The sequence below is a fragment of the Gobio gobio genome (genome assembly GCF_949357685.1).
Source record: "Gobio gobio genome assembly, chromosome: 5".
Taxonomy (NCBI): domain Eukaryota; kingdom Metazoa; phylum Chordata; class Actinopteri; order Cypriniformes; family Gobionidae; genus Gobio; species Gobio gobio.
Window position 1 is genome coordinate 6,391,007 of NC_137101.1, and position 26,728 is coordinate 6,417,734.

At 42.7% G+C, this 26,728-nt stretch overlaps 1 protein-coding gene across 1 annotated transcript; it reads right to left on the reverse strand.

Annotated features, from left to right (window-relative positions):
* Positions 1–585: 585 nt before the first annotated feature.
* On the reverse strand, positions 586–26,699 carry LOC307126682 (myelin-associated glycoprotein-like). The gene is made up of 10 exons (XM_079817325.1): positions 26,658–26,699; positions 26,086–26,149; positions 25,588–25,953; positions 23,337–23,669; positions 22,977–23,243; positions 20,407–20,673; positions 6,375–6,668; positions 4,709–4,796; positions 4,280–4,343; positions 586–4,204 (listed from the first exon to the last, which is right to left on the reverse strand). The coding sequence occupies exons 2-10, from the start codon at positions 26,138–26,140 to the stop codon at positions 3,821–3,823; spliced, it is 2,118 nt and encodes a 705-aa protein (XP_079673451.1). The 5' UTR covers positions 26,141–26,149; positions 26,658–26,699; the 3' UTR covers positions 586–3,820.
* Between the last annotated feature and the right edge of the window lie 29 nt (positions 26,700–26,728).

Below are 26,728 nucleotides of genomic sequence, written 5' to 3' on the forward strand. Positions count from 1 at the left end.
TAGAAATATAAATGTATTTTTTAAATGAAATATTACACTAATGTATAAAACAAATACATTATAAAAAATAATGTTTTATTCCTCCTGCTCCTATTTTTAAAGGGAGTTTCTGTCTGAAAGTGACACAAGAAAAAGCTGAGTGTGTTCACAATCACAAATAATGTGCAACAAACAACACTCTGAGGTCAAGAACGTTTCCCACTGCTGATCTGGTAAGAAAAGAAATGCTTGTTCAAACTCATGTTATTTTCACACTTCTGACTCCTATATTTTCTGTGAGATCCAAGCAAAAAAAAATGTGGGTTGGTCCCCCCGAAATTTTTACTGGAGTAGATGCAGTTTACATGAAGTGCCAAAAGTCTGCATCGTTTTAAACGTCTGGTTGGGCCAGACAAAATTACAAAAGTCACCAAGTCATTTATATTGACTGTAGTGTAGGGGTAAGACCCGAGGTTCGAATCCGCCTTTTGCCGAACTCGCTCTACTCCCTTTTCCCATCACATATCAGATCGGAAAGGCATTTATTTTCAATAAAAATTAATAAAACATTCGAAAAGTGGAAATAAAGCATCTAACATGCGTTTAATAATAAAGTGTTTATTGGTTAGGGGGAGGTCAACAGAATTATAGATGGTAAAAGTGAGTGGATCCAATATCGTTGGTCTTAAAAAGTGGGTGGGTCTTAGCCTGGATGCCAGCCGAACTTAGCCCCACCCACAAAATTTGAGGTTGAGAAGTTCGGTCTGGACTTGATCCGTTGTGGAGCAACTATGCTCGATCAGAGCTGTTCGGACCAATCAAATTGTCAGGGCGAGCTTTATACCATGATGGACATCACCAAAGAGCACTTAGGTTGAATTTGTTCTAATCCTAAACGGAGAACTTGTTCGTATATGCATTCACCTTTACTATTTCTCTCAAAAATGATGATCATTTTGGTAAGTACCCCGTGTATCCTTAAATTCTTTTTTACAACACCGGTAAAGATCGTTTACACTCATCTTCTTCCTCTAATTCTTCCAGCGTGCGTGCAGTTGAGTTCTGTTGACAACCAAGCGTCGTTCCGTCGCTCTGATTGGTTGTAGGTCTATCCAATTGAGTGCAGAGGCATTTTCTTTCCTGGTTCGGTTGAAACACGCCTCATAATCACAGCCCAATGGAGCAGGAACAGACTCTTATTCTGACTAGAATCTGAGTATGAGGACGTCAGGCTAGGTGGGTCTTGTCCCACCCACATACAATGGTTGCGACACCCGTGGTGAGATCTCTGACCAAAGACCACAAACTTGAGATCTAATTTGATAATGCTTTACACAAGCGGCAACCTCCCGCGGTCTCTCTTGAAGCCAATACGGAAGTGACTTAAACTGCAATTACATGCTCCAGAAGGAGCAGAATCTCATTGAGCCTCATGTTAAAATGCCCAACTTACAGCATGTGCAAGTGGTCAAATCAGTGTTGTTTTGAGCAAATTAATTGTATTCCCACTTGAAAACAAGCGTTCTAGAGCGAAAATGTTGCCTATAAATAATGTTGCGCATCTTCTTATCAAACCCGGCACAGCAATGATCAACCTCTCCTCCATTTTTTGCTTGGGAACTAATGTGGTCGGAACCAAAGTTTATAGCAATGCGTTCTCTGGAATCCTCTCAAGCGTAGCACTTCTACATTCCCATTGGTTGCCGTCGAACCGGTTCATAGCTCATTACCATAAAGTTGAGGTGATTTCAACTCTCCTCGATGCCCAAATCGTTCAAGACGTGCCGTGCTGCCATTGAAAATGAATGACTTCCGGCCACTTTGACGCTCTCGCCGGCGGCGGTGTGAACGCACAGTTAGTCACCTCAGCTCCACCCACGTCCCGCCTCTCTTCCCATTTTATATTATCCGGGAGTGACGCGCTGCCAAGATGGCGACGGCCAGCTCGACCCTACTTTACACTTCAAAACTGCTCTTCTGAATCCTATTGGTGACGTCACGGACACTACGTCCATAATTTTTTACAGTCTGTGTATGGCTTTACCGGGTTAGTAAACATGAACGAACGATTAACAATACTTTGTTAATATTAGTTCATGTTAATTTCAACATTTACTAACAAATTTAGTAACACTGGGACATTTTTCAAAACATCTTCTTTTATGTTCAACAGAAGAAAGAAAGTCTTCCAGGTTTAGAATAACAGAATTGCAATTTGTTTTGAAAGATCCTTTAAATCGCTCTAAAAATCCCTATGTGGTGTTTGACTTGTGCATTAAGATTTGGTTCAGTCTTAAAGTCGCCATGAAATCAAAATGTAATTTTTTTTTGGGCTTTTACTATGAATATGTTAGCCGTACTGTTATCTATAAGCTAGTGTGCGCCAAAACAAAGACAAAATTCATATTTCGAAGATGTAAGTATTCAAAACTTACAGTCTCACTTCTGAATAGAGTATCAAATTCGCGTCTAGTTTGATGCTTGAACTTAGAATGCATTAGCGCGCCAAAAGCGAGATGGACATGTGTAAAAGCAAGCGTTTGAAGCGAAATTGATGCGGCCTTTTGCGCTTTTCATAGTGGTTGTGTGCGGCCGTGAAATTGAAAAATACTACTGTTATTGTGTCACGACATGTACGTTTAAGAGTTGTTCAGTCGAGAATGTAGTTGTTTAAAGCTCAAATCTGTGGTTTATTTGTAAAGATAGCGCCTATTTAAAAATGTTGTGAGATCCCGGCGATCACCGGGAGCTTGCGCTCATGTAACCCGCCTGGAACAGCCTTACCTCGGCTAGTCCTCCTGACTTTTGCCGCTGGTAAACGAGACATGTTTAAATTCACAATCTATAGCTTCGGTTCTATTATATGAAACATATAAGTTAAAAGACATTAATGACTTGTTATAACGTCAAACGACCTCTTTAATTATGTGAGTTTTTCTTCATCTCATTCAGAAATGTACGTATGACTGCAAGTGTTCAGTGTCACAGTGGTTGCGATGTGTGACGGTCAAATCGGTATTCTTGCAACAATTTTTCATCGCTAAGATGGTCCAAAGGGTTCTTCCTATCCCTAAAATTTCTTCTTGGCACATAATGATCTTCAGCTGGTTCCATAAATTCAGCCATGGCGTCTTATTTTGTCCGCGTTACTCTTAAGGTTACGATTTCCGAAGGTTACGAAGTTATACTTAGTGAAATGACCGTTAAGGGGTTTTATGCAACACTTAACGCTTTTTAAGGGATTACTAAAGTGAAACAAACAGCATTTAAGGGGAATTCTAAGTGTTTGTGACGTTTCACTTAAAGAAGACGTTTCACTTTTTTCTGCAACACCCTTAGGTTTAAGGGAAAATTACACTTAAGGTGCTTTATGCAACCGGGCACTGTTCACACCAAGAAACGATAACAATAGTATCGTCCACACCAACGAGCGATATCATTCTGCGCTCTGCAGTTTTGTCTACCGTTTTAAATGCTCGAGCTCTTTACAGCAGGATGGATTCTGATTGGCTACCAATGTTTTTATCGTTAATCAGCTGGGAAAAAAAAAACTTTATAGTCCTCCGTGGTGTGAACAGGCCTTTACTGTTCAACAACATCTGCAGTCTCTGAGTAGGTACAATCATGTGACCTACTGTCACGATCATGTGACCTACAGCATTAGTTGCGTCAATTCTCTGCCATTTACAACTCCTCTCCTGTTGCGGGATAGTAAAGTGTTCATCGGATGCGTCGGATTTGAATACTATGTATTTCAGACATAATGCTCTAGTGGCGTAGCCTACTGTAAAGCAGGGAAGTCTGCGATTTCGGACGCAGCGCAACTATTCCTTTTCTGTCTTTAAACAACCAAGCGACGGGTCATGTTTTCATAAATCGTGTCTTCTGATGACACATCAGTGATCTTTTCTTTATCTCGTGGGCTTTGGTCTTGATTGGGGTCCGTCGCAGATGCAGAACGATGACGGACATCATCGTATTCATTGGTGCAGTCATCTTCTGGACTTTGGTCTTTATTGTGGTCTGTCACAGATGCAGAACGATGACGGACCTCAGCGTATTCATCGGTCAGTGAGGAGACGCCCCTGATCTCTCCTGACGCCGGCTCTGCATTCGTGAAGTCGATGGAGGAATAAAGAAGAGATTCTGGTGATCTCGGTGTAACGGCTGACAGCATGTCTTCATTGCCGTGAACAAACTCGCTGTCACCATCGGAGGCAATGGCCTGATGGAGCAGAAACACAACAGAATCAGTGCTAAATGCCCTTTTGAATGAATAGTCTGAGCATGTTTAACTCACTGTTTGAGCCAGAATGAGTCCAGATGTGTCGTCTTGTCTGGTTCCTGAAGGTTTGGGATTCCTTCTGAAAAATATTTTAGGCCATCAAAAAACGGATTCTCATATAATATGTCAATCAGAATCACAAATCCTCATCACAAAGTCTCATCAAATCAATGCGTGATCTGTTTATTTGGCTTCACACTGTGATGTTCTTCTGTATTTTCGTCTTGTTTTCCAGTAAAAATATCTGAACATTCTTAAAGGGGTGGTTGATTATGATTTCAGTTTTTAAACTTTAGTTAGTGTGTAATGTTCCTGTTTGAGCATAAACAATATCTGCAAAGTTCAAAGCAAAGGGAGATATTTTCTTTGAAAGATATTGGACCAGTTTTGTGATAATCATGTTTTCTTGTCTTTCCTCAAATCGCATTGGTCAGATGTACCCACCGTTCGTAGCAGATCAACATAATGCACAAGATCATCATCGCCGACGCGCCGACAGCAGCTCCGAGCAGCACAGACGGATAGTGGAAACCTGGAAAGCAGTGTTTTATTACTCAGAGGTTGGTCTTTTATAGCTCAGGACTCTTAATGGAGATCTCACTGACATTTAAGTGTCTCTAATGTTTCTCAGGAAGAATAAAAACAGACCCAAATGAGTCAACAGTTGCCCTACAGTACAGAGTTATAATCGTGCATTTGATTTGAGTTCATAATGAGATCTCGGATATTTGATTACAGACTTTAGTGTCTTCGCAAATATGAGCATTTCTCTGGAAAAAAAAGTTTCCATTTGATCTCATTGCAGTCTAGGAGAAGGGATTCCCTTGTGAAAAAGAAGTACACTTCAGAATACTTAAAAAAAACTAATAAAATACTTGTAATGTTAATTGCATGTTTCTCATAATTACAGGTTAAATTTATATTAATAATCAATTAGCCAAACTAATTCTTTTTTGAAGTATAGGACTAAAGTAGATATTTATATGTAATTTTATAATTACTTCTATTGTCTTTGAAATATGGTTAAAGTGTACTCCCGAATATGATAAGCATGCATGTAAACTAAATAAAAAAAAAAATTGGGTAACTTTATTTTACACTTTCCTTGTCACTATAGTAACACTATAAAGTATGCATAATTACATGCAGCCAACCCTAAACCACACCCTAATCCTAAGTACATGTAGTTAATTATTATTACTCCATACTTAACTGTAACACGGACACCTTAAAATAGTGTAATCGGAAATTGTAGGTCATGCATATTTAAATATGTTTATACTTACACATTTGTAATGAAGTTGCAATGTAGTACATTTAAAATATATTAACTTTAAATGTAATATTGAATATTACACTACAATTAAAACTAGATGCTTTTAGTATGGTAGTCAATAGGGCTGGGTAAAAAATATTGATTTCTCGATTTTAATTGATTCTCATTTTTACGAACCGCTATTGATTCTTAAATCCAAAGAATCGATTAGTCATTCTGTTTTCAGTTGATGAATGAACGGGACATTGTTGCTCGCCTCCCATCCAATAAATCGCAATAATCTTTGTTACTATTGATATGAAACTAAGTCTCAGATTTCAAATTACGTCCACTTTATAACGAAATTCAAAAATATAAATACCGTTTTGGCGTTGCGGCGTAAGATCTAGAGAAGCGGAAATCGAATCGAATTGCAAGCTTGTGAATCGAAATCGAATAGAATTGTGACATTTGTGTTAACAAAATGTATTAAAACAATGATTTAAAATGTAAACTTTTAATTTGGCATCATTACAAAGTGCAATTTTCATAAAAGTGAACTCTTGTGAACTTAAACTGCAAGTACAGTTTTTAAAAATACACTCTTAGGAAAAAGGTTCAATGGGATTCTATATAGAACTCTAGGGTTCTTAATTTTAAAGAACACTTTATGCCAAAAGGGTAAACAGTTTTACTGAATAAGTATGTTTACGAGATGTTTAATTAATACAATTGAATTAAAACTAATGAATGAAAACTAAATCCATAAAATGATCCCTAAATGATTATATAAGCACCATTTAGCAAGAGTGTATACTTTTAAGATTTGAAGCGTGTCAGAGAGGTGAATCTCACTTGTCTCTGTCTTTGTCTCTTGCGTCGATGCATCAGGATAGGGAGGAAACTGATGCATGGCGGTGCCGTAAGTGTTTGCACTGAAACACTGCAGAAGGGTCATGTCTGTGAGGGGCTGATGGATGGTCAGGATGCTCTTCAAGCTTGTGCCTAAAATTTCATTCAAGATGGACGTGTTTGTAGAGTTAGCAAGAACATTTCCAGATAGACGCCACTCTAGTTTAGGCGCGGGATTCCCATGAGCCTCACAGACACAGATGCTTTGGTTACAAGAGCTGGAGATTTTGGGCGCAACTGAAAGAGAGAAAATGATCATAAACTGTAGTTTCTGTGTAGGATCTGAGCAAAATAAAACAGCTTGAGGACCTGTAGGTTTTTTTCTAGCATTTAAGAAAAACATCTCACTAGGGCTTTTCACACTTGAAATACAGTGGGGCAAAAAAGTATTTATTCAGCCACCAATTGTGCAAGTTCTCCCACTTAAAAAGATGAAAGAGGCCTGTGATTTTCATCATAGATACACTTCAACTATGAAAGACAGAATGAGAAAAAAAAAATCCAGAAAATCACATTGTCTGATTTTTAAAGAATTTATTTGCAAATTATGGTGGAAAATAAGTATTTGGTCAATAACAAAAGTTAATCTCAATACTTTGTTATATACCCTTTGTTGGCAATGACAGAGGTCAAACGTTTTCTGTAAGTCTCCACAAGGTTTTTACACACTGCTGCTGGTAGTTTGGCCCATTCCTCCATGCACATCTCCTCTAGAACATCAATGTTTTGGGGCTGTCGCTGGGCAACACGGATTTTCAACTCCCTCCAAAGATTTTCTATGGGGTTGAGACCTGGAGACTGGCTAGGCCACTCCAGGACCTTGAAATGCTTTTTACGAAGCCACACCTTCGTTGCCCGGGCGGTGTGTTTGGGATCATTGTCATGCTGAAAGACCCAGCCATGTTTCATCTTCAATGCCCTTACTGATGGAAGGAGGTTGTTACTCAAAATCTCATGATACATGGCCCCATTCATTCTTTCCTATACAATGATCAGTTGTCCTGGTCCCTTTGCAGAAAAACAGCCCCAAAGCATGATGTTTCCACCCCCATGCTTCACAGTAGGTATGGTGTTCTTTGGATGCAACTCTACAATTTTGTTTTCTGGTGTCCTTTGACAGCTCTTTGGTCTTGGCCATAGTGGAGTTTGGAGTCTGACGGTTTTGAGGCTGTGGACAGGTGTCTTTTATACTGATAACGAGTTCAAACAGGTGCCATTAATACAGGTAATGAGTGGAGGCCAGAGGAGCCTCTTAAAGAAGAAGTTACAGGTCTGTGAGAGCCAGAAATTTTGCTTTTTTTGTTGTCCATATAATTATATTATATAATACATTTAACACACCTAAGCACCCATGAAAAAAAAACATTACATAAAAAAAGGTTACAGAATTCACAGTGCATAGTGTGTGTACAGAGCAACAACAACGAGATTGTTTTCATTTTAGACGAGTCAAGCTGTGATACCGAACAGGAAAAAACTGCCCAAAAACTCCTAAATCAACCGCTTTGACGGCATAAACCTTCCTTACGAAACACAACAACGTACACATGACAAATCAAACATTATCCTTCCTGAGTGTGTGTGGAAACAACGCAAATGTACTGAAATGTGTCTGTACATGAATGCAGCGTAGTGTTGTCAAAAGTACTGACCGCGATACCAGAGCGCTGAAAGCTTTCAGTGTTGTTTGGCGGAATCGTAAACACCTCTGGCCATTGTGTGATTGGCTACAATGACCAATGCTTCAAAAACATGTTGTAAATATACATCAATGATGCTTTTCACAGAGCACTTACACAGATACACACGGGAGCGTTAAATACAGGTGCCGATCAGCCTACCGGTCCGCTGGTCGACGCCTGCTTGGGCTTTCAGACGCTCCCATTTTCAAAACACTTTCAAACACTTCCGTGTGCTTTCAAATGCTCGCGTGCGTTGATCATTGTAGCCAATCAAAGACACACCCGATGAGCACAATGGCCAGTAAGAGGTGTTTACAATTCCAGCTCAACAGCGCTCAAAGCGTCACATTTAAAATATTTCAGTGCCGAATTGGTATCGCGGTCGATACTTTTGACACACACACAGTTTGTTGTTTGTGAACTCGCTTACTATACGACTCCGGTACTTCAACAAAATTGCGCTCTTCAGAAACAATCGCAGAATACGACAGAACTTGTGTTTTAAAGCAAAGCACAACTGGTATGAATACGCGACATGAGTCTCTATTCTCTCTGATATGTCTGATGTAATCAGCCTGGCCTTCTTTACATTAGCGTTGTTTTGGACTGTTTGGATTCGATTACGGGATCACTGAAAACTTTCCCAGTTTAACGGCCTGATCACAAACAAGCATTTCCTCCTCCCAGGGTTACGGTGCAGTAGATGCTCCGTGTGATTGTGATAAACTCCAGACTTCTAACATCATCTAACTGCGTGACAAAAATTACATTAATGATGCTGCTTCACGTACTCCCGCAATTTATTTGCGTTAATTGCGTTAAATTATTTTAGCATGTTAAGGACTTTAAATTAATCGCATTCGTTAACATGTTAATGTTGACAGCACTAATGTAAATTTGAGCCATGTGATTGGCTGTTGGTTGCTAAGCATCGAGCCGTAACATACTAACACACATAATTTCACAATGCACAACCGCAGTGCGCACACTTCTGCCAAAAGCAGAGTCCAGGGCAGGGTTTCATAATCCCGGGTAAAAAGTGCTGCTAACGGCGCTTCTAAATTACAAGTGTGAAACAATCCTTGACCTGGAGTTAAAAGATTAAAATTATGTGTTTAAAATTATGATAAGCTCAGTGTGAAAAGCCCTATTGTGGAATGAGATCATGGCAATAACAGAAGAAAACCCCCATAACTGAAAGCTTATATTGTGCTGAAGAAGAAAAGAGAAACAAGCCATGATTTTGAAGTAGTGGTTGCTGTTAGTTCCTGTTACAACACACAATCCTGGTGAAAAAGCCATTATTGTGCTGAAAGTCTCTTTAAAGCTGCATTCACTCTACTAGAGGCTTTGTCACTGGCGTTGAGGTCACCTATGAACCATTTGTGGATGACATTCACGGCTGTTATTCCATGTTGTAGACACCAAATCTGTTTTCAGACAATTTGGACTTGGACATAAATGGAATCAGTACATAAAAAGCTTACTAGTAAAGATAAACATGAAATAGCAAGTGCTCTTTGCCATCGTGGCCATTTATCTGTGGACATTCGTTCTGTTCATGAAACCATTCTGGCTCAGAATCAGTGCGGCGAGGACCACCATATGTACACACATCCTAAATTTTAGGGAAGTTGCTGACCGCTGAAATTAACTTCATCTCGTCGCAGACAATCCACTGCAAAATGTAGTCATGTATCACTTGAGCTCCACTGACTTCACTCCTATAGACCTTCACAGCAGCGCCATGTTCGATTTTTATCAAATAGATTTTTTGTTTTGGGATTTTTCTGCTGAATTAACACTGCAAAAATATATTTCCAAGAAATTTCAGTAGACAAACTTGTGAGCTGTGGAAAATTGATCTAAGCATAATACAGCTTTTTACAGCAAATGCCATTGAAAACGGTAAGGCCTAATCCCATTTCTACCCCTTAGCCCTTCCTTTTACCCTACCCCTTCATTTTGCACGTTCACGTGAAGGGGTAGGGGTGTCTCAATTCTCTTTTGTCTGGTGTGGTAGGGGTAAGGGGAAGGGCCAGATAGCCCTTCAAACGAAACATTTTCGAAGGGGTATGAGGAGTTTCCCTCCATACACTAACTACCGTGCTACTAGAATGTGTGTATGTTGCCACTCGATCAATCACTTGTGTGTCGCCTGGCTGCCACTTTCTCCATAGCTTGCTAAACACAATATTTGAGTAATCTGAACACAAATTAATGATAGTTAAAAATATATCTGGTCATCCTTCATAACGAAGGTCTTGCGTTACCAAGGCACCGACTGACTAATTTATATTGCATTGCAAAAAAAAACACATCCGTACCGGCCGGCTCGGATCGGCACGGAATGGAACGGTTAACAAACAAAGAGAACAGTTTGGCCCGATGGAAAAGCGGCTTCACCAGTCTTGTATGTTCTGTATCATTCTGTATCATCTTAGGAAACTCAAATACGTTTTCGAACTAAAAACAAGCGCTGTTTTATTAGGTACAAATACAGCGCAAAACTATGTTGGGTGTGAGTCATTTGTTAAACGTGCTCGCGCCTGATTTCTTTTAGATATAGCCTACGCACTTCATTGCTGTTCATACTGGTTAAATGTTACAGGACACTAATAAAAGAAACGGGGTATGATGACGTGTAATGGTATAGTAGTGGTGTCCCATTTCTTAGGGGAATATTTTCACCACTACGTCTTGCCACTCTGTTTCAAGGGGCAAGGGGAATGGGTAGGTGTAGGGGTAGGGGAAGGCGAAGGGGTATAAAATAGAATTGGGATTGGGCCTAAGTCTATCCCTCACAGCCTCGCTTTCATACCTGTCATGGCGCTGCTCTGAATAAGGTCGTTTGGCTGTCACTCTTCATTTTCATAAAGTTAAACATATCTCAACTCTGTTGTGTCGCTGGACACGCTAGAGATGCACGATAAATTGAGAATCATGATTTTTTCCCCCGTTTAAAATCGAGATCTCGATTCTGATCTAAACAAAACAACATGTAATTTACTAGACTAAATGTTTATTGCTGCAGTCTATATAAAATATTTAATTATATTAAAGGTCCCATGGCATGGCATTTTTCTATTATTTTATAATGTTTCCTGAGCTGTACTTATATTGTTAGTATGACTTTTACATCATAAAATGTCATAATTTAGAAATAAAAGGCATTTTTTCTATACTGCTGTTTGCCCTGTGGCTGAATGCCCTGCTTCAAGAGGCGTGTCTGCTGTGAGACTTCAGTAAAAACACCCACTGTTGTGATTGGCTGACATCTTTGCATTTTATATGAGCGGAGGGGGCGTGGTTTATCGAGGCACGAGCAGGCACGAGTCTGCCAGGGAGACGGATGGACCTGAGTTCACTTCACATCAGTTCTCAGCATGTCTGAACTGTTTTAGTTACAGCATATACTTTAGGTTATTAGTCTATTTCTAGTCGGAGGGACTGTCACTCATGTCAGAAAGTTAGTAACTTTAGTAAATTATGGATCAGCGCTGACTGGAGACGCGAACCGTTTAGAACGATTCAGTCCGATTTGGTGAACTGATTCGGTTCACTAAAAAGAACCGATTCAAAAGAAAGATCGTTCGCGAACCGGACATCACTAATGCAGGGGCGTAAATTTTATCTAACAGTAGGGGGGGACGATAAACATGAAATTTCTCAAGAGCAATTTTTGAAGGGGACACAAATAATATAGCCAAAATCGTACTTGTAAGGATATGTGTACCACAAAAAAAAAAAAAAAAAAAAAAATTGTGCTTATTTGGCGTTTTGGTGCACTGAATAATTATCTAATGTCCGTTTTTCTTTTCTCTGTCATTTTATCTGACCAACAACACAAAGCAATAGTTGTTTAAATATGAGTAGGTTCACCACACAGTCATATTATTTAAAATTATCTTGCATCCTCCACATAGTATTTTATACTATGATATTCAGATCTTTAGATATTCAACTGCAGCAAGCCCTCTGATCTGCCACTTATTATCATATTGAGCAAAACCCAACACAGATCTGACAGAGCGCCGCGCGCATATACTTTAGATTTAGAATTAGCGCCAATTCGAGGGTGGGTTGCTTGAATTATGGGTTCATTAGCCTATTATTCTTAATGAAAAACACAGCAAGAAAACAGTACAATGACACACTCCCTTAAATAGGCACTTTTACATTTCGCTTTGAAACCAAAACTTCCGCGATCATCTTGTCTGTCAGCTGTTTGCTCTAAAGATGAATGAAATCTGACTCTCGTTCGGCTCGTGCTGTATTGAGCAGACACGTTCAGTTTTTAATTGTTGTGTCTGTTCTCTAACTAAACAAAATTATTTTATTACTATAAAAATGAAAACAACGGTGGCCCGGGGCGGTGCCGCAGTGGGGAAGTGACGCTAACAGTGTTTTGCCTAATCTGTATTAAAGAGAAAAGAGTCACTTCATCTGATGTTTAAAGTGAATAAAATAGTATTGACAGCTTACTGGAGTTTCACAACTGCTGTCTGAAGAGCTTTGTTCTCTCCCCAAACTTGTGGTGGTAGTTTTTTTTACGTTCAATGGGTAACGTTAGTTGAGGTGCGCGGTGGATCAAACCACTGTGGGGCAAGGGGGAGGGGGGACTCAAAATGTTTCTAAACTTAAACGCATTTTTTGTCCCGTTTGCTTTTGTATTGTTTGACTACTTACACATTTATTTTAAGTATATATCATTATATTATTTACAATACTCAGCATGGTTTTTAGGGGGGGGACAGCCCTCAGATTGGGGGGGTCCTGTCCCCCCCGTCCCCCCCGTGATTTACGCCCCTGCACTAATGTATCAGAGACTGAGCTCAGCGATTGCTAACAAAGTTATTTATAGTAACTACTGAGTTATGAGAGCGCTGTCAGTCAGCGCGAGTTTATTGTGTTTGTATCTGAGAGTTCTGAATAAACAGTCACACCGAGTCCGTCTCTTCATCATTATTCTACCAACTTTGTAACACATGCAAAGTACCATTACAGCTGTCGAGATGAACGAGTTAAAAGTAAGTGTTGATAATAGCATTATTTTTAAAATAAAATAAAAGCGTCAGTGACGCGCGTTGAGTACACAGCGCAAACAAAGACACAACAGCAGTAATCGGATGTAATCCAGTTTATTGTGGGGCTAGGCTGGCTAGCCCGGATATGCTCAAGCTTACCCCCCTTCTGCTTAATCTCACGCCGCGTTTGGTGCCTCCGCTGTGGGCCAGATGCAGTACTGTGGGTCGGGGATGTTGAAGGCCGAGCTTCGGCGTGTGTGAGGTTTATCTCTAAAGATGTTGAGCAGAAACTCATGACTGTATGCACATTTTAGAACCGATAGACGCGACGAGGACGTACAAAAACACTGACTCACAAGATATAAAACACGAAAACACCGTTCTGTCTGGAGAGAGAGAAGCCGCATTGTGTGCACGAATAATAAATAATTAGCTACACATCAGAAATCACTGATCACAGATCAGAAGGAACTGAAAAAAGACTTCTGTTTTCATTTGTACATCCAAACACTGAGAAACTGCCAGCGTTCACTCATTCACAAGCAATGATGCAATGATCTCTCGACGAGCGTTTGCATGGGCGTGCCAGATTCTCTGGGCGGAGGAAAGGGAGGAAACCGTGCCTGCTTGGACGTCAAACCAGGAGACTTCAGGATTGGCTAGTCTGGCCTGTCATTTTCTCAAAGGCAGAGAAAGACAGCCACAACTCGGTTTTACACCGATCAACATTTCTATCCACTTGGGGACAATATTCAGGCTAGGGGAACTCATATTAATGTTGAAAAACCTCATAAAATGAAAATTTCATGCCAGGGGACCTTTAAAAATAAAGGGGGCATATGATGGTTCTAAAAATTACATTATTTTGTGTATTTGAATTAATGCAATGTGTTTACGCGGTTTTAGGTTCAAAAAGTCATTATTTTACACATACTGTACATTATTGTTGCTCCCCTATGCCCCTCCTTTCTGAAACACGTTGATTTTTACAAAGCTCATCGTTCTGAAAAGCATTGTTCTGATTGGCCCGAATACCTTAAGCGTCTGACGGAAATGTCACGCTTCTTACCATATTTGGATCATCAGCTCCCAAAGCAAAGCAATATTGACAGATGATAATGTCGTTCCTACCTTATCAATTCGAGCCCGAATCTGATCCGGATGATGCAGATGACCAAGCTCATCGATCAACGTTGCCAGTGCGACTGGACCAGAAAATATCAGATTGGTAAGTTTGCATTTGTTATCGTAGAAACGACAAAGACGTAGAAACGGTCTGTGCTCTCCCAGGTGCTAGAAACAGTCCTCCGAAAAATTTGGGCTGTGCTGTTCTGGAACAGTGTTGTAATTAAAGCTTAGCCACTTTTTTCTAATTGTCCCCTCTTTTGGATAGCCAAATAAAGTAGTTTGGCTTTCGTGACGAAAAACACAATGTCTCCACGACATGGCAGCAACAATACTACAGCGAGAATAAAAGCTTTGCCTTCTTTCTTTGCGTATACATTTGGGCGATGATATGAAACTCTGCCCCCACGTACTTACGTAGATTTGTGCGGGTGTGTTTGAACGAAGTGTTTTAGGAAGGTGTGGCTGAGCCTTAACTTTTACAAAGAATATCTCTTTGGGTTTAAGACTTTGAGTTTTGGGTTTGAGACTTTGAGTTTGAGCTTTGAGTTTTGGGTTTGAGACTTTGAGTTTTGGGTTTGAGACTTTGAGCTTTGAGACTTTGAGCTTTGAGTTGTGGGTTTGAGACTTTGAGTTTGAGACTTTGAGCTTTGAGTTTTGGGTTTGAGACTTTGAGCTTTGAGTTTTGGGTTTGATACTTTTTAGTTTTGAGTTTTGGGTGTGAGACTTTGAGTTTTGGGTTTGAGACTTTGAGTTTGAGACTTTGAGCTTTGAGTTTTTAGTTTTGTGTTTGGGACTTTGGGTTCCCTTTCGTTCAGTCACTCCGAGTAACGTCAGTGACTGACGAATGGGGGTTTCGCCTAGAAGCCAATCGCCTTTTGAGCTCTAACAAAACGAGCCAATGGCATGAAAATGCCATGGGTCTGCGGAATTTGCATAATGCAAGCCCGTCTACCCACGTGAGTATAAAGGGCGTCGCATAGCAATCTCGTATTATGTTTCTGCTTCAGAGCCGATATTACAGCCTGAGCGTGTTTACCTCTTTCAAGATGAGCAGCTCCCCAGAGTGTTGGTGTGACGGCGCGTTCCAGCGAGACTCGTATTCCTGTCTGATCTGTGCAGTGATTAGCACAGCGTGCGTTTCTCCCTGGGCGCTTCAGCATCTCTGCGCAGCAAAATTCCTCACAAAAAGAGCACAAGTGGCACGTTTTTTTACAAGATGGCTCGCCCTTGCAACGTTTCTGGGTGCGGTCACATGCTTGTGCCCCGTGCATGCTAAGTGTGCATTCGTGGATGACTCATGTTCTCACTGCGGGGGACATGACCATCTCAGTGTTGCGGTTGAGTTCAATGATCTCCGTAAAGGAGAGAGGGTCCCCTCTACCACACCCCAATCTGCTCCCACCCCGTGTGGGACCACTTTGGCTGGTGGTCAGGGTAACTTGAGGGTGTTGGTGTGGAACAACCCGATGAATATTCCTCGGGCCACACCCCCTTCTAGCACACTGTTACCCGTGGTGCTGTCGGACAATGGCGCTGGTGTTTCCCGTCCTGGGCCCAGTGTGTCATTCGGCGCGCTGGCGGATGATGCAATGTTGATCGCCGCATCACAGGGCGGGCTGGATACCTCCCAAGATGATGATTCGGCTGTGTTGCCTCCTCCGGGAGCGTCAGCATTGCCCGAGTCCGATCCGGAGCTGACGGCCATGCTCTTCCGGGCAGCTGAATGTCCTGAGCGCTCAAGGCTGGACGATTGGTATCTGGAGGCGGCCCACGCCGATGGCGCCCGCCAGCCTCCGATACCATTCTTCCCGGAGGTGCATGAGGAAGTGACGAAATCGTGGGAGTCTCCCTTGACTTTTCGTGATCGCTTGTCATCGACCTCCGCCTTTACTGCCCTCGATGGTGGCGCGGTGGAAGGGTACACTGGGGTGCCCCTTGTTGAACGGTCTGTTGCGACGCAACTGTGTCCGCAGAGCGCTTCGACGGGGTGTGGTCACCCTAAGCACCCGTCCAAGGCCTGTGGGTTTACATCTACTTTGGTGGCGGAAACCTACAGAGCCGCGGGCCAAGCCGCATCTGCCTTGCATGCCATGGCGATACTGCAGGTCTACCAGGCCAAGGTTCTCCGTGACATGCACGTGGGCGGTACTGACTCTGCTTTAATGTGAGATCTGTGTGCGGCCACCGACCTCGCTCTACGAGCGACGAAGGTGACTGCGCGTGCTCTGGGTCAGGTTATGTCCACTTCGGTGGTCCAGGAGCGCCATCTATGGCTCAGTTTGGTCGATGTGCGGGAAGCTGAGCGGACCCAGTTCCTCAATTCCCCCAAATCCCAGGCTGGGCTATTCGGGGGGCGGTTGAGAATTTCGCCCAACAATTCTCAGCCACTCAGGAGCAGACTGAGGCTATTGAACTTATCCTGCCCCGGCGGTCTGCTGCTGCCTCCACCCAGCCGCCGGCTCAGGTGCCTCAGCCCGTTCCCCGCCGAGGCCACCCTCCAGCGACCCCCGCCCCTCCCGCCCAGCCCCAGCAGCAGCCTTCACCCGGGCTGGAGCGCGGAGGATGTCGCAGGATGGCGGCCCCGTCTGTCTCAGCACCGCAGCCCGCTTTACGGCGGTCAAAGCGGCGGTCCTGACACAGGCAGCTCGGAGGTGGTGCCGGTTCTTCCTCAGGAGATGGTAGCAGGACCACTCCTTCCCCCGGTGGAGGGCCGGGGGAGAATCTTTTGTTTTCCCAAGGAAGAACCGAACACACCTCCGAGTCCCAAGAGGGCGCGGCTGGCAGTGCGCAACGCCCACGAGCCTCGTCGCTCTCAGCCCCTCTCTGTCGCCAGCCCCCAGGCGGACGAGACCACAGCGGGACGCTCGTCCTCCCCAGGTCTCGTCCGCCAGGGCGCGGAATTCGACACACCTCGGGACGCTCCCACACCTCCCTCGTCTGGGCCGGTCATTCCGCCCCGCTGCCCCATCGGGGGTACGCCTGTGGTTAGCATGACCCCGCTGGTTCAGTTTTTGGACGCGTGGCTATCGCTTCCCAATCTGTCCAGCTGGCTCACTCGCACCATCAGGTTCGGCTATGCGATTCAGTTTGTGCGGTCTCCTCCCCGCTTCCGGGGAGTCCGCTTTACCATGGTGGGTGGCAACGCCCCTGTCATGCGTGCGGAGATTGACACCCTACTGGCGAAGGGTGCGGTCGAGATCGTCCTCCAGCCGAGATGGAGTCGGGGTTCTACAGCCCCTTCTTCATCATACCCAAAAAAACTGGTGGGTTACGACCAATCCTGGACCTGCTCATCTTGAACTGAACCCTTCACAGGCTTCCGTTCAAGATGCTCACAGCCAAACGCATTTTCGAATGCGTGCGGCCGATGGATTGGTTTGCAGCGATCGACCTGAAGGACACGGACTTTCATGTCTCCATCCTTCCTCGACACAGACCGTTCCTACGGTTTGCCTTCGAGGGGCGGGCATTTCAGTACACGGTTCTCCCATTCGGGTTAGCCCTGTCTCCTCGCATCTTTACGAAGGTCATCAAGGCAGCCCTTGTGCCACTCAGGCAACACGGGGTTCGCATCCTGAACTATCTTGATGACTGGCTGATACTAGGTCACTCTCGGGATCAGGTGTGCGAACACAGGGACATGGTGCTCCGGCACCTCGCCCGTCTGGGCCTTCGGGTCAACTGGTAGAAGAGCAAACTCTGTCCAGTGCAGAGGATCTCTTTTCTCGGTATAGAAATCGACTCGGTCGCCATGCATGCTCAGCTCACGAGCGAGCATGCACAGTCCCTGCCGACTTGCCTTCGTCAATTCGAGGGCAGGAGTGCGGTTCCACTGAAGTACTTTCAGAGGCTCCTGGGGCATATGGCATCCGCAGCGGCGGTCACGCCGCTCGGCTTGCTTCATATGAGACCGCTTCAGCACTGGCTCCGCGATCGAGGGCATGGCAACAGGGCACGCTGCGGGTCCCAGTCACTCGCGCCTGCCGTCAGACCTTCACCCCGTGGTCGAACCTCAGCTTTCTACGGGCAGGTATTCCCTTAGATCGAGTTTCCAGGCATGTTGTTGTCTCAACAGATGCCTCTGCCACGGGCTGGGGTGCCATGTGCAATGGACATGCTGCCGCGGGCTCCTGGAGAAGACCCCAGCGCACATGGCATGTCAATTGCCTCGAGTTGCTGGCCTTGCGTCTTGCCCTGCACCGCTTCCGAGCCCTGCTGAAGGACAAGCACGTACTGGTCTGTACAGACAACACGGCGACAGTAGCGTACATCAACCGACAAGGTGGTCTACGCTCCTGCCGGATGTCGCAACTCGCCCGCCATCTCATTCTATGAAGTCAGAAGCATCTGAGGTCGCTTTGTGCTGTTCACATCCCAGGAGAACTGAACCGTGCAGCCGACGAGCTGTCATGTGTTCAGACGCTGCCGGGGGAATGGCGTCTCCATCCCCAGTCAGTTCAGCTGATTTGGGAACAGTTCGGGGACGCGCAGTTAGATCTGTTTGCCTCCCACGACTCTTCCCATTGCCGCTGGTATTATTCCCTGACCGAGGGGACCCTCGGCACGGATGCACTAGCGCACAGCTGGCCGCGGGCCCCAGTGAGCCTTCTCGCACAGGTCCTGTGCAAGATCAGGGAGGACAAGGAGCAGGTCCTCATGGTCGCCCCATATTGGCCCGGCCGGACCTGGTTCTCGGAACTGGTACTCCTTGCGACAGCCCCTCCCTGGCCTATTCCTCTGAGACAGGATCTTCTGACTCAGAGACGGGGCACCCTATGGCACCCGCGTCCCGACCTGTGGAACCTACACGTGTGGGTCCTGGACGGGACGCGGCAGGTCTTTTTCACCTCCTCAGGTGGTGGCTACCATCACTTCCGCTAGGGCCTCGTCTACGAGACAGGCCTATGCGTTGAAGTGGAACCTCTTCGTCACCTGGTGCTCTTCTTGCCGAGAAGACCCCAGGAAATGCCCGATCGGGTCCGTGCTCTCCTTCCTCCAAGAAGGGTTGGAGTGAAGGCTGTCTCCCTCCACCCTGAAGGTTTATGTGGCCGCTATTTCGGCCCATCATGACCTTGTGGATTCTAAAACGGTTGGCTAAATCCTCCTCGCCCTCCTCAGATGCCCTCTTGGGACCTCACAGTGGTCTTATCAGCCCTGCAGAGAGCTCCCTTTGAGCCTTTGCAATCAGTCTAGCTTAAAATTCTGTCAATGAAGACAGCGCTCCTGGTTGCTTTGGCTTCCATCAAGAGGGTAGGGGACCTGCAGGCATTTTCCGTTGACGAAGCGTGCTTGGAATTCGGGCCGGCCGATTCTCACGTGATCCTGAGACCCCGGCCTGGATACGTGCCCAAGGTTCCTACCACTCCCTTCAGGGACCAGGTGGTGAACCTGCAAGCGCTGCCGTTGGAGGAGGCAGACCCAGCCTTGGCACTGTTCTGTCCAGTACGCGCCCTTCGCGCTTACGTAGGGCGGACGCAGTGTTTCAGGACCTCAGCTTTGACTTGGACTAGGACTTTGAAGAACGTTGGGAACCAAATAACATTGGACCCCATTGACTTCCATTTTATGGATGAAAACATAGAAAAACTCAAAGAAAGAAAGTAAGAAAGTAAATCATACAGGGATGACTTACTTTTGTGTGAACCAACTATCCCTTTAATTCAAGTTATAATACAACACTTATAATACATGTAAGCAATATGCATGCTCTGCTTTGAGTTTTTTCACTCGACTGACTCTTATGTGCCCAAGAATTGCTTTAGAATTATAAAAAGGGCTGTTGGCAGCTTCTTGCTATTTCAGTGCAGTTCACAAAGGTTTCATATTGAAACCTTGCATTTCAAAACACTAGCCTAACTTGGACATGTTGCTCTATAACGTGAGCTTTTAAAAAAGGGGAACCAAATCTTCTGTGGTCTTTCCATATACATTTTCTGTAAATGAAGAAAACACCCATGCAAAAGCACCACAGTGTCACACACATTTTTCACAGCGTTTCTAGCAAGCAACCGAACTGCAGCCTACTGTACGTCAGTCTGTCACACACTATTGTTTATGATTGCCAGTATGCACACTTTATATAAGATATTAAAACATATTTTCATTATGAGTAAATGAGAACAGACTCCTGATACTCACACTGGACGTCCAGCAGCACTGATGTGTTCTGAGCGCCGTATTCGTTCTGAGCTCTACAGACGTATCGTCCGCTGTGTGTCGGGTCGGTGTTGTTGATGGTCAGGTTCTGTCCGGTCTGCACTGGTTTCAGGGGATCTTCAGTGTCTCTGTACCAGGTGAAGTTGAGCACCGGTGGGTTTGCAACACTGCTGCAGCTCAGAGTCACTGAACCGCCCTCCACAACAAAACCAGATGGACTGACATGCGCAGATGTGTTTTTAGGAGCATCTAATGGAGGAGAAAAGAATTTAGGCCAATTTTTTAAAAAGTAAAGTCATGAATTAACTGCTATGAAATAACACTAATGTAAGTATGTGAATTAATAAGTAATACAAATGCTTTTTAAATAGTACACATTTTCTCATCCATGTAAAAAGGCTCTGTTGTCTGCAGTTTAAACGACTACAAATTATAAATGAGCAAAGTCATGTTGATTATATTTGCATGTAGTTCCTGTTGTCCTCTGTGCATTTACAAGCCTAGTAAAGGATGAAAAATCAAAGCTGTTTAAAGGGATAGTTCACCCAAAAATAAAAATTAGCCCATGATTTACTCACCCTCAAGTCATCCTAGGTGTATATGAACACAATCTGAGTTATATTAAAAATGTTCTGGCTAATCCAAGCATTATAATAGCAATAATAGTTGCTCTGTTTTTGAAGTCATAAAAAATGCAGCTGTCCGTCGAATAACGTGCTCCATGCGGCTCTGGGGTGTTAATAAAGGCCTTCTGAAGTGAATCGATGCGTTTGTGTAAGAAAAATAACCATATTTAAAACTTTATAAAGTAAAGTCTCGGCCGACCGTCTTCCCTGTTCAATTTATGGAAAAAGTGTTGAAAGTGCCTCTGCTGATCAAAGGCTTACGTTACCAGGTACGCTCGTCAGACGTCACGTACGCATCTTGAATTGTGAGAAGGCACTTTCAACACTTTTCCACGGAAGGTGGTCGGCTGGAACTTTACTTTAAGTTTTAAATATGGATATTTTTCTTACACAAACGCATCGATTCACTTCAGAAGGCCTTTATTAACCCCCTTGAGCTGCGTGGAGCACGTTATTTGATGGACAGATGCATTTTTATGGACTTCAAAAACAGAGAAACTATTACTGCTATTATAATGCTTGGATTAGCCAGAACATTTTTAATATAACTCAGATTGTATTCGTCTGAAAGAAGAATGTCATACACACCTAGGATGACTTGAGGGTGAGTAAAACATGGGCTAATTTTCATTTTTGGGTGAACTAACCATTTAAATGAAAATAATTTATAGTAACGGTTGATAATGCTACTAAGTGTAATATAAAACCTTCACTATAACTTTACTTTTAAATATTTAAGTGAAGATTTTATAATATTACGTATTTAGAAAATAAATTATATGCAATATTTTATATACTTATATTATATGTGTGTATATGTGTGCATGCCCATTCAAATCATGTGCAAAGGGCACGTGCCCCCTCAGATTTTTTTGGCAAATTTTTAGGCAATATTTGTTTTTCTTTACATTTGATGAGTTCCTCTTTGAAGCTCACAGTCACACCAGTGTGATTATAAATAATGCTTAGTGCATCACATGATCAACTGCTAAATTCAAATGTGCATTCGTGCTTTGGCGCTTAGTCAGAGACGCACACATCTTTTCATTTTATGTTTCTGACATTTAAATACAGATAAGTACTAGCAAGAAACATTTATAGTTTGTTAAATATACACTGATGTCTATGGAAGTCTATTAAAATGTCTATTAAAATTAATTTGACAACGTTTCATCGATATCCGATATTCTACATATTGTGTAGGTGACCATAAAGTTTACTCTATTCTTACTGTAGGTACAAATGAACAGAGCCCTAAAGTTGTTGTCTTTTGGTGAATTTCTTAGTTTTGCTAGAATACGTCTCACAGTCTAGGTGATTTGTGCAGAACTATCCAGTTTTCGTGTGCAGGTGGTTGGGGGAATCCATCCAAAATTTTACTAAATATAAATATTGAGCCCTCTGTTAAAATTACTTTTATTGATCAACCAAACTCATCATGTGCTAGTTAATGGAGTTTAGCTTTGAAGGACTTCAAAAAACAGCCTCTGGTTCACAAAATACGCTGTCAAACGCTGAGATAAGGTGCAGTTCACCTTCAGTGGCGGTGCTTAGATGCTTTAAATTCACTTCTTTCTATGAGCTACAAAATATGTGGAAGACTGCAGGACTTGTATAGCCTATTCTGGAATAGCGACAGTAAATGCGTTAATGTTCTCGAAAATTTAAAAGTATAACTGAATATGATGACATTGTTGTAATTATTACAGTGAAAGCTTAAGTAAAGTTTTATTATAAACAATAATAGTTATTTTTAATTGGGGGTTGTTTTTTCCACATGAAACCGCTCTACTGACTTCCCCGCTTGCCCCTTCAAAAATACTATACTAATACGCCACTGTACGTGTGTATATGTATAAAGTGTAAAATCTCCAGTCTGATGTACTAATGATTATGAGTAAATGAGAACAGACTCCTGATACTCACACTGGACGTCCAGCAGCACTGATGCGTTCTGAGCGCCGTGTTCGTTCTGAGCTGTACAGACGTATCGTCCGCTGTGTGTCGGGTCGGTGTTGTTGATGGTCAGGTTCTGTCCGGTCTGCTCTGGTTTCAGGGGATCTTCAGTGTCTCTGTACCAGGTGAAGTTGAGCACCGGTGGGTTTGCATCACTGCTGCAGCTCAGAGTCACTGAACCGCCCTCCAGAACAAAACCAGATGGACTGACATGTGCAGATGTGTTTCTAGGAGCATCTAATGGAGGAGAAAAACATTCAGTTATGTTATGATTCACAGCACTAATTCTAGATGATCAGACAGCATTGATTGAAATAATCCCTGTCTTACACTGAACACGTAGCGTACGGGACTTTTTTGTGATCTGCCGCTGAAACTGCTGGTGTGTTGCAGTGCAGGTGAAATTGGCTAAATGATGACGGTGAGTTACAGTGAAGATCAGATCAGAGATGAGCTCAGTTTGCTCCTGACGCTGCTGTTGTGTGACATTCTCGCTGAGGAGGTGTTCAGGAGACGATCTCCATGTGAGAACAGCTGGACTAAAGGGACAGAAGATCTTAGTCGAGCAGCGCAGATTCACAGAGCTTCCCTCCATCACCTCCGTCACCTTCTTCACTTCCTGCTGATCCTTCAACAGACTCACTGTGGGTTTGGGTGGAGAATCTACAACACATACAGAGACAGTCAAACATTACAGGATCATATGGATCATCATATATTGAACAGTAGTAGATTTATTTGTCCAGTCAAACATTTGTGTGATGAAAGTCGAGTCGACTAGTTGCTGATGATGTAATTAATTAACAAATAAGCCTGAACCTTGAGGTGAGACACGAACGCAGGTTTTCTTGTGCACAGCTATGGTATGGAAGGAAAATAATGGCAAATGTTTTGGGGGGAAAAAAGCTTGTTGAATGGCACTACTTGAAAAAATATGCATTGCATTAACCGTGCTTGCATTTTAATGGGCTGAAATTCAACATGATTGTATATTTACGATGTGAATATTTAAATTCATAACATTTCACGCACATTTTCATTATTAATAATTCAATAATCCATATTCATCTCTCAGATTTCACTTCCAAAATATTCATTGTTTTAAAATACAACCTATAATATTCAACAGGCAATTGTCGGTCCATTTTATTTCGCTTTACAAATTTGCTTCCTCAAATTCAGTGTTTCAAATTCGACAGAAATTTCAACAGTTCACATCCGGGAACGGCAGGAATAGCAGTAGATTACCGAGCATAATCTCCATCTGCTGTTAGTCGACCTCACCAGCAGGTGGTGCAAGCGGCTGTTGACGAAGACCAGAGCAACGTGTAGAGAGAGTCATTCATTCATTAAATGGATTTACAGAAATGGAGCAAGAGATACGTATTTGTGATGATTATCACATGATTATGATTATCATATGATTATGATTATTGTGTGTTACAATGCAGCACTGCATTAGTTCAGAACGTGATTACCTTGCCTGTACAATAAGCTGTTTAAAACATGCATTCTCCTGATCAATTTTGAGCATCCAGATGGCATAATCAAACATGTCTTGTGGAGAGCTCTCTGAGTGTGCATTTGTCATTTTAACTGTTGGAAATGGAGCGTGTGTGTCAGGAAATGCTTATCCTGTTGCGCCCTCTATAGGCCACAGACTAGTCGACATCAAGCTTAAAGCGTCATCGTAGAGCATTAAAGTCAGTCTGTGCAAACCCTAGTTTGAACTTCTGTTTTTGTGGCAGCTCTGTATATTTCTATGGCAGCGCTGTCAAATAATAATTAGCTGGTGAAGTGGATTTACTTATTGTAGAGTTAATGAAAGTTATCATGAGCATTGTAATGTTTGAAGCGAATGTCATTTTAAATCCCAGTATACTAGGAAGATTTTAATATAAGCGTGCATTCTTAAATCCATAAGATCTTTCATGCTGTGGAAATACAAACCAGAGGACAGAGCACGAGTGCAGTGCTGAAAGGGGCGGAGCTACAAAAGGTCTATTGATCAATAACTAGAAGAATAAAAAGTGCAGTAAACGGTAAAACTACTTACACATCAGTGTGTTTATGATTACGATAATAAATTAAAATACGAAAATGATCAGTTTGCATTATAAAGCAGCTTAACAAACTGTTTTGTACAGTTAAATAACTAGAAGTGAATGACACCGGAAGCTTCACACAATCACGTTACAGAAAATTAATTCAGCAGAGGAATAATAACAAATGGTCACGCCACACTTACATTAAAGGTGCTCTAAGCGATGTCAAGCGTTTTTTAGGCCAAAACATTTTTTGTCACATACAGCAAACATCTCCTCGCTATCCGCTAGCTGCCTGTCCCCTGAACACACTGTACAAAAAACGCGGTCTCTGTTGTCCGCCTAAGCTCCACAAACTGCAACAAAAACAAACTGGTGCAGGCTGCTCCATGAAGCACAACAAACAAGAATGATTTCCACCTCCAAATCATTCTTGTCTGCTATTGGCTGGAGCACTGTTTGATGTGGCCTAAAAAACGCGTCACAACGCTTAGAGCACCTTTAAGATAGAAGAACATGAACAATATGACACTCACCTCTGACAGCAATTTCAACTTGGGAAAAGGCAGGTCTTATGTAGTTATATTTCAATGGACCGCTGGTTTCAATTCTGAAGAAATATGACCCATTATGACTCTGACTGACATTATCAAAGCGTGTGGTGCAGTTTTTCTCTCTAGGAGTGCCGAATATTTCTCCTCTTAACGGTCCAGTGTTGGGGCTACTGGAGTTAAACACTGGAGTGTAAGGGTCTCCGTCATTAAACCATATTCTCTTTGCACTATCAGTGAGATAATATTCATATCCTTGATCAATATCAAATGTGCAGGGTATGAAAACACAGGATCCTTGTAGAGCTTCTACTGTCACCGGCAGATTGATATTAAAAACACAAAAAACTCCTAAAACACACACAGACAAGAGGAACTGATCACACAGAGTTTACATGCAGAATAAATGCAGGGCTTATTGCTCTTTAATCTTACAGAGGTCACATGAAAATGCTTTCAGAATATAATCTATAAGAATGAGACCTTGTATCAGACATCCAGTGAGGAGGAACGTCAGCGATATTTCCATCATGTTCATTCACTCCACCTTACAACAGAAAACACAAACACAATCATACACACTCTTAAAATAAAGCCTCTTTATTGGCATTGATGATCCATGAAGGATCTTTAACATCCATGGACTCTTTAGATGAAAAATTCTTTAGATTATTAAAATTATTTTTATATTAAGAATTAATGGCTCTTTTAAGAAATGTTCACTGACAATTTGTTCTTCTATGAAATCGCTGTGGAAAAAACACCCATTTAGAATCTTTATTTTTAAGAGTGTATAAACGTTTTCCCTTTTTAACTTGTGTACGAATCTTTAGCTGTCGGTGTAAACTCGTTATTTCTAAAGTCCAAAAACTATTTTTCATGAGTGGGCTAAAAAAAATGTAATGAGAAAAATACAGGCTACTAAATCAAATCATTGAAATATCTTACATTATTTTTTAGAAAGATTAAAGTTTCATCTTGAACAAGTTTATAACCTCAAAACACTGAAAATCTCAAAACGACAGAAGTTTTAGTGTTGTGTGTAAAAGACTCACCAGAGACGAGAGAGAGAGCCTCGACTGTGACACTTTTACTCTGGATAGAGGTCTTTTACTGCTATTAGAGA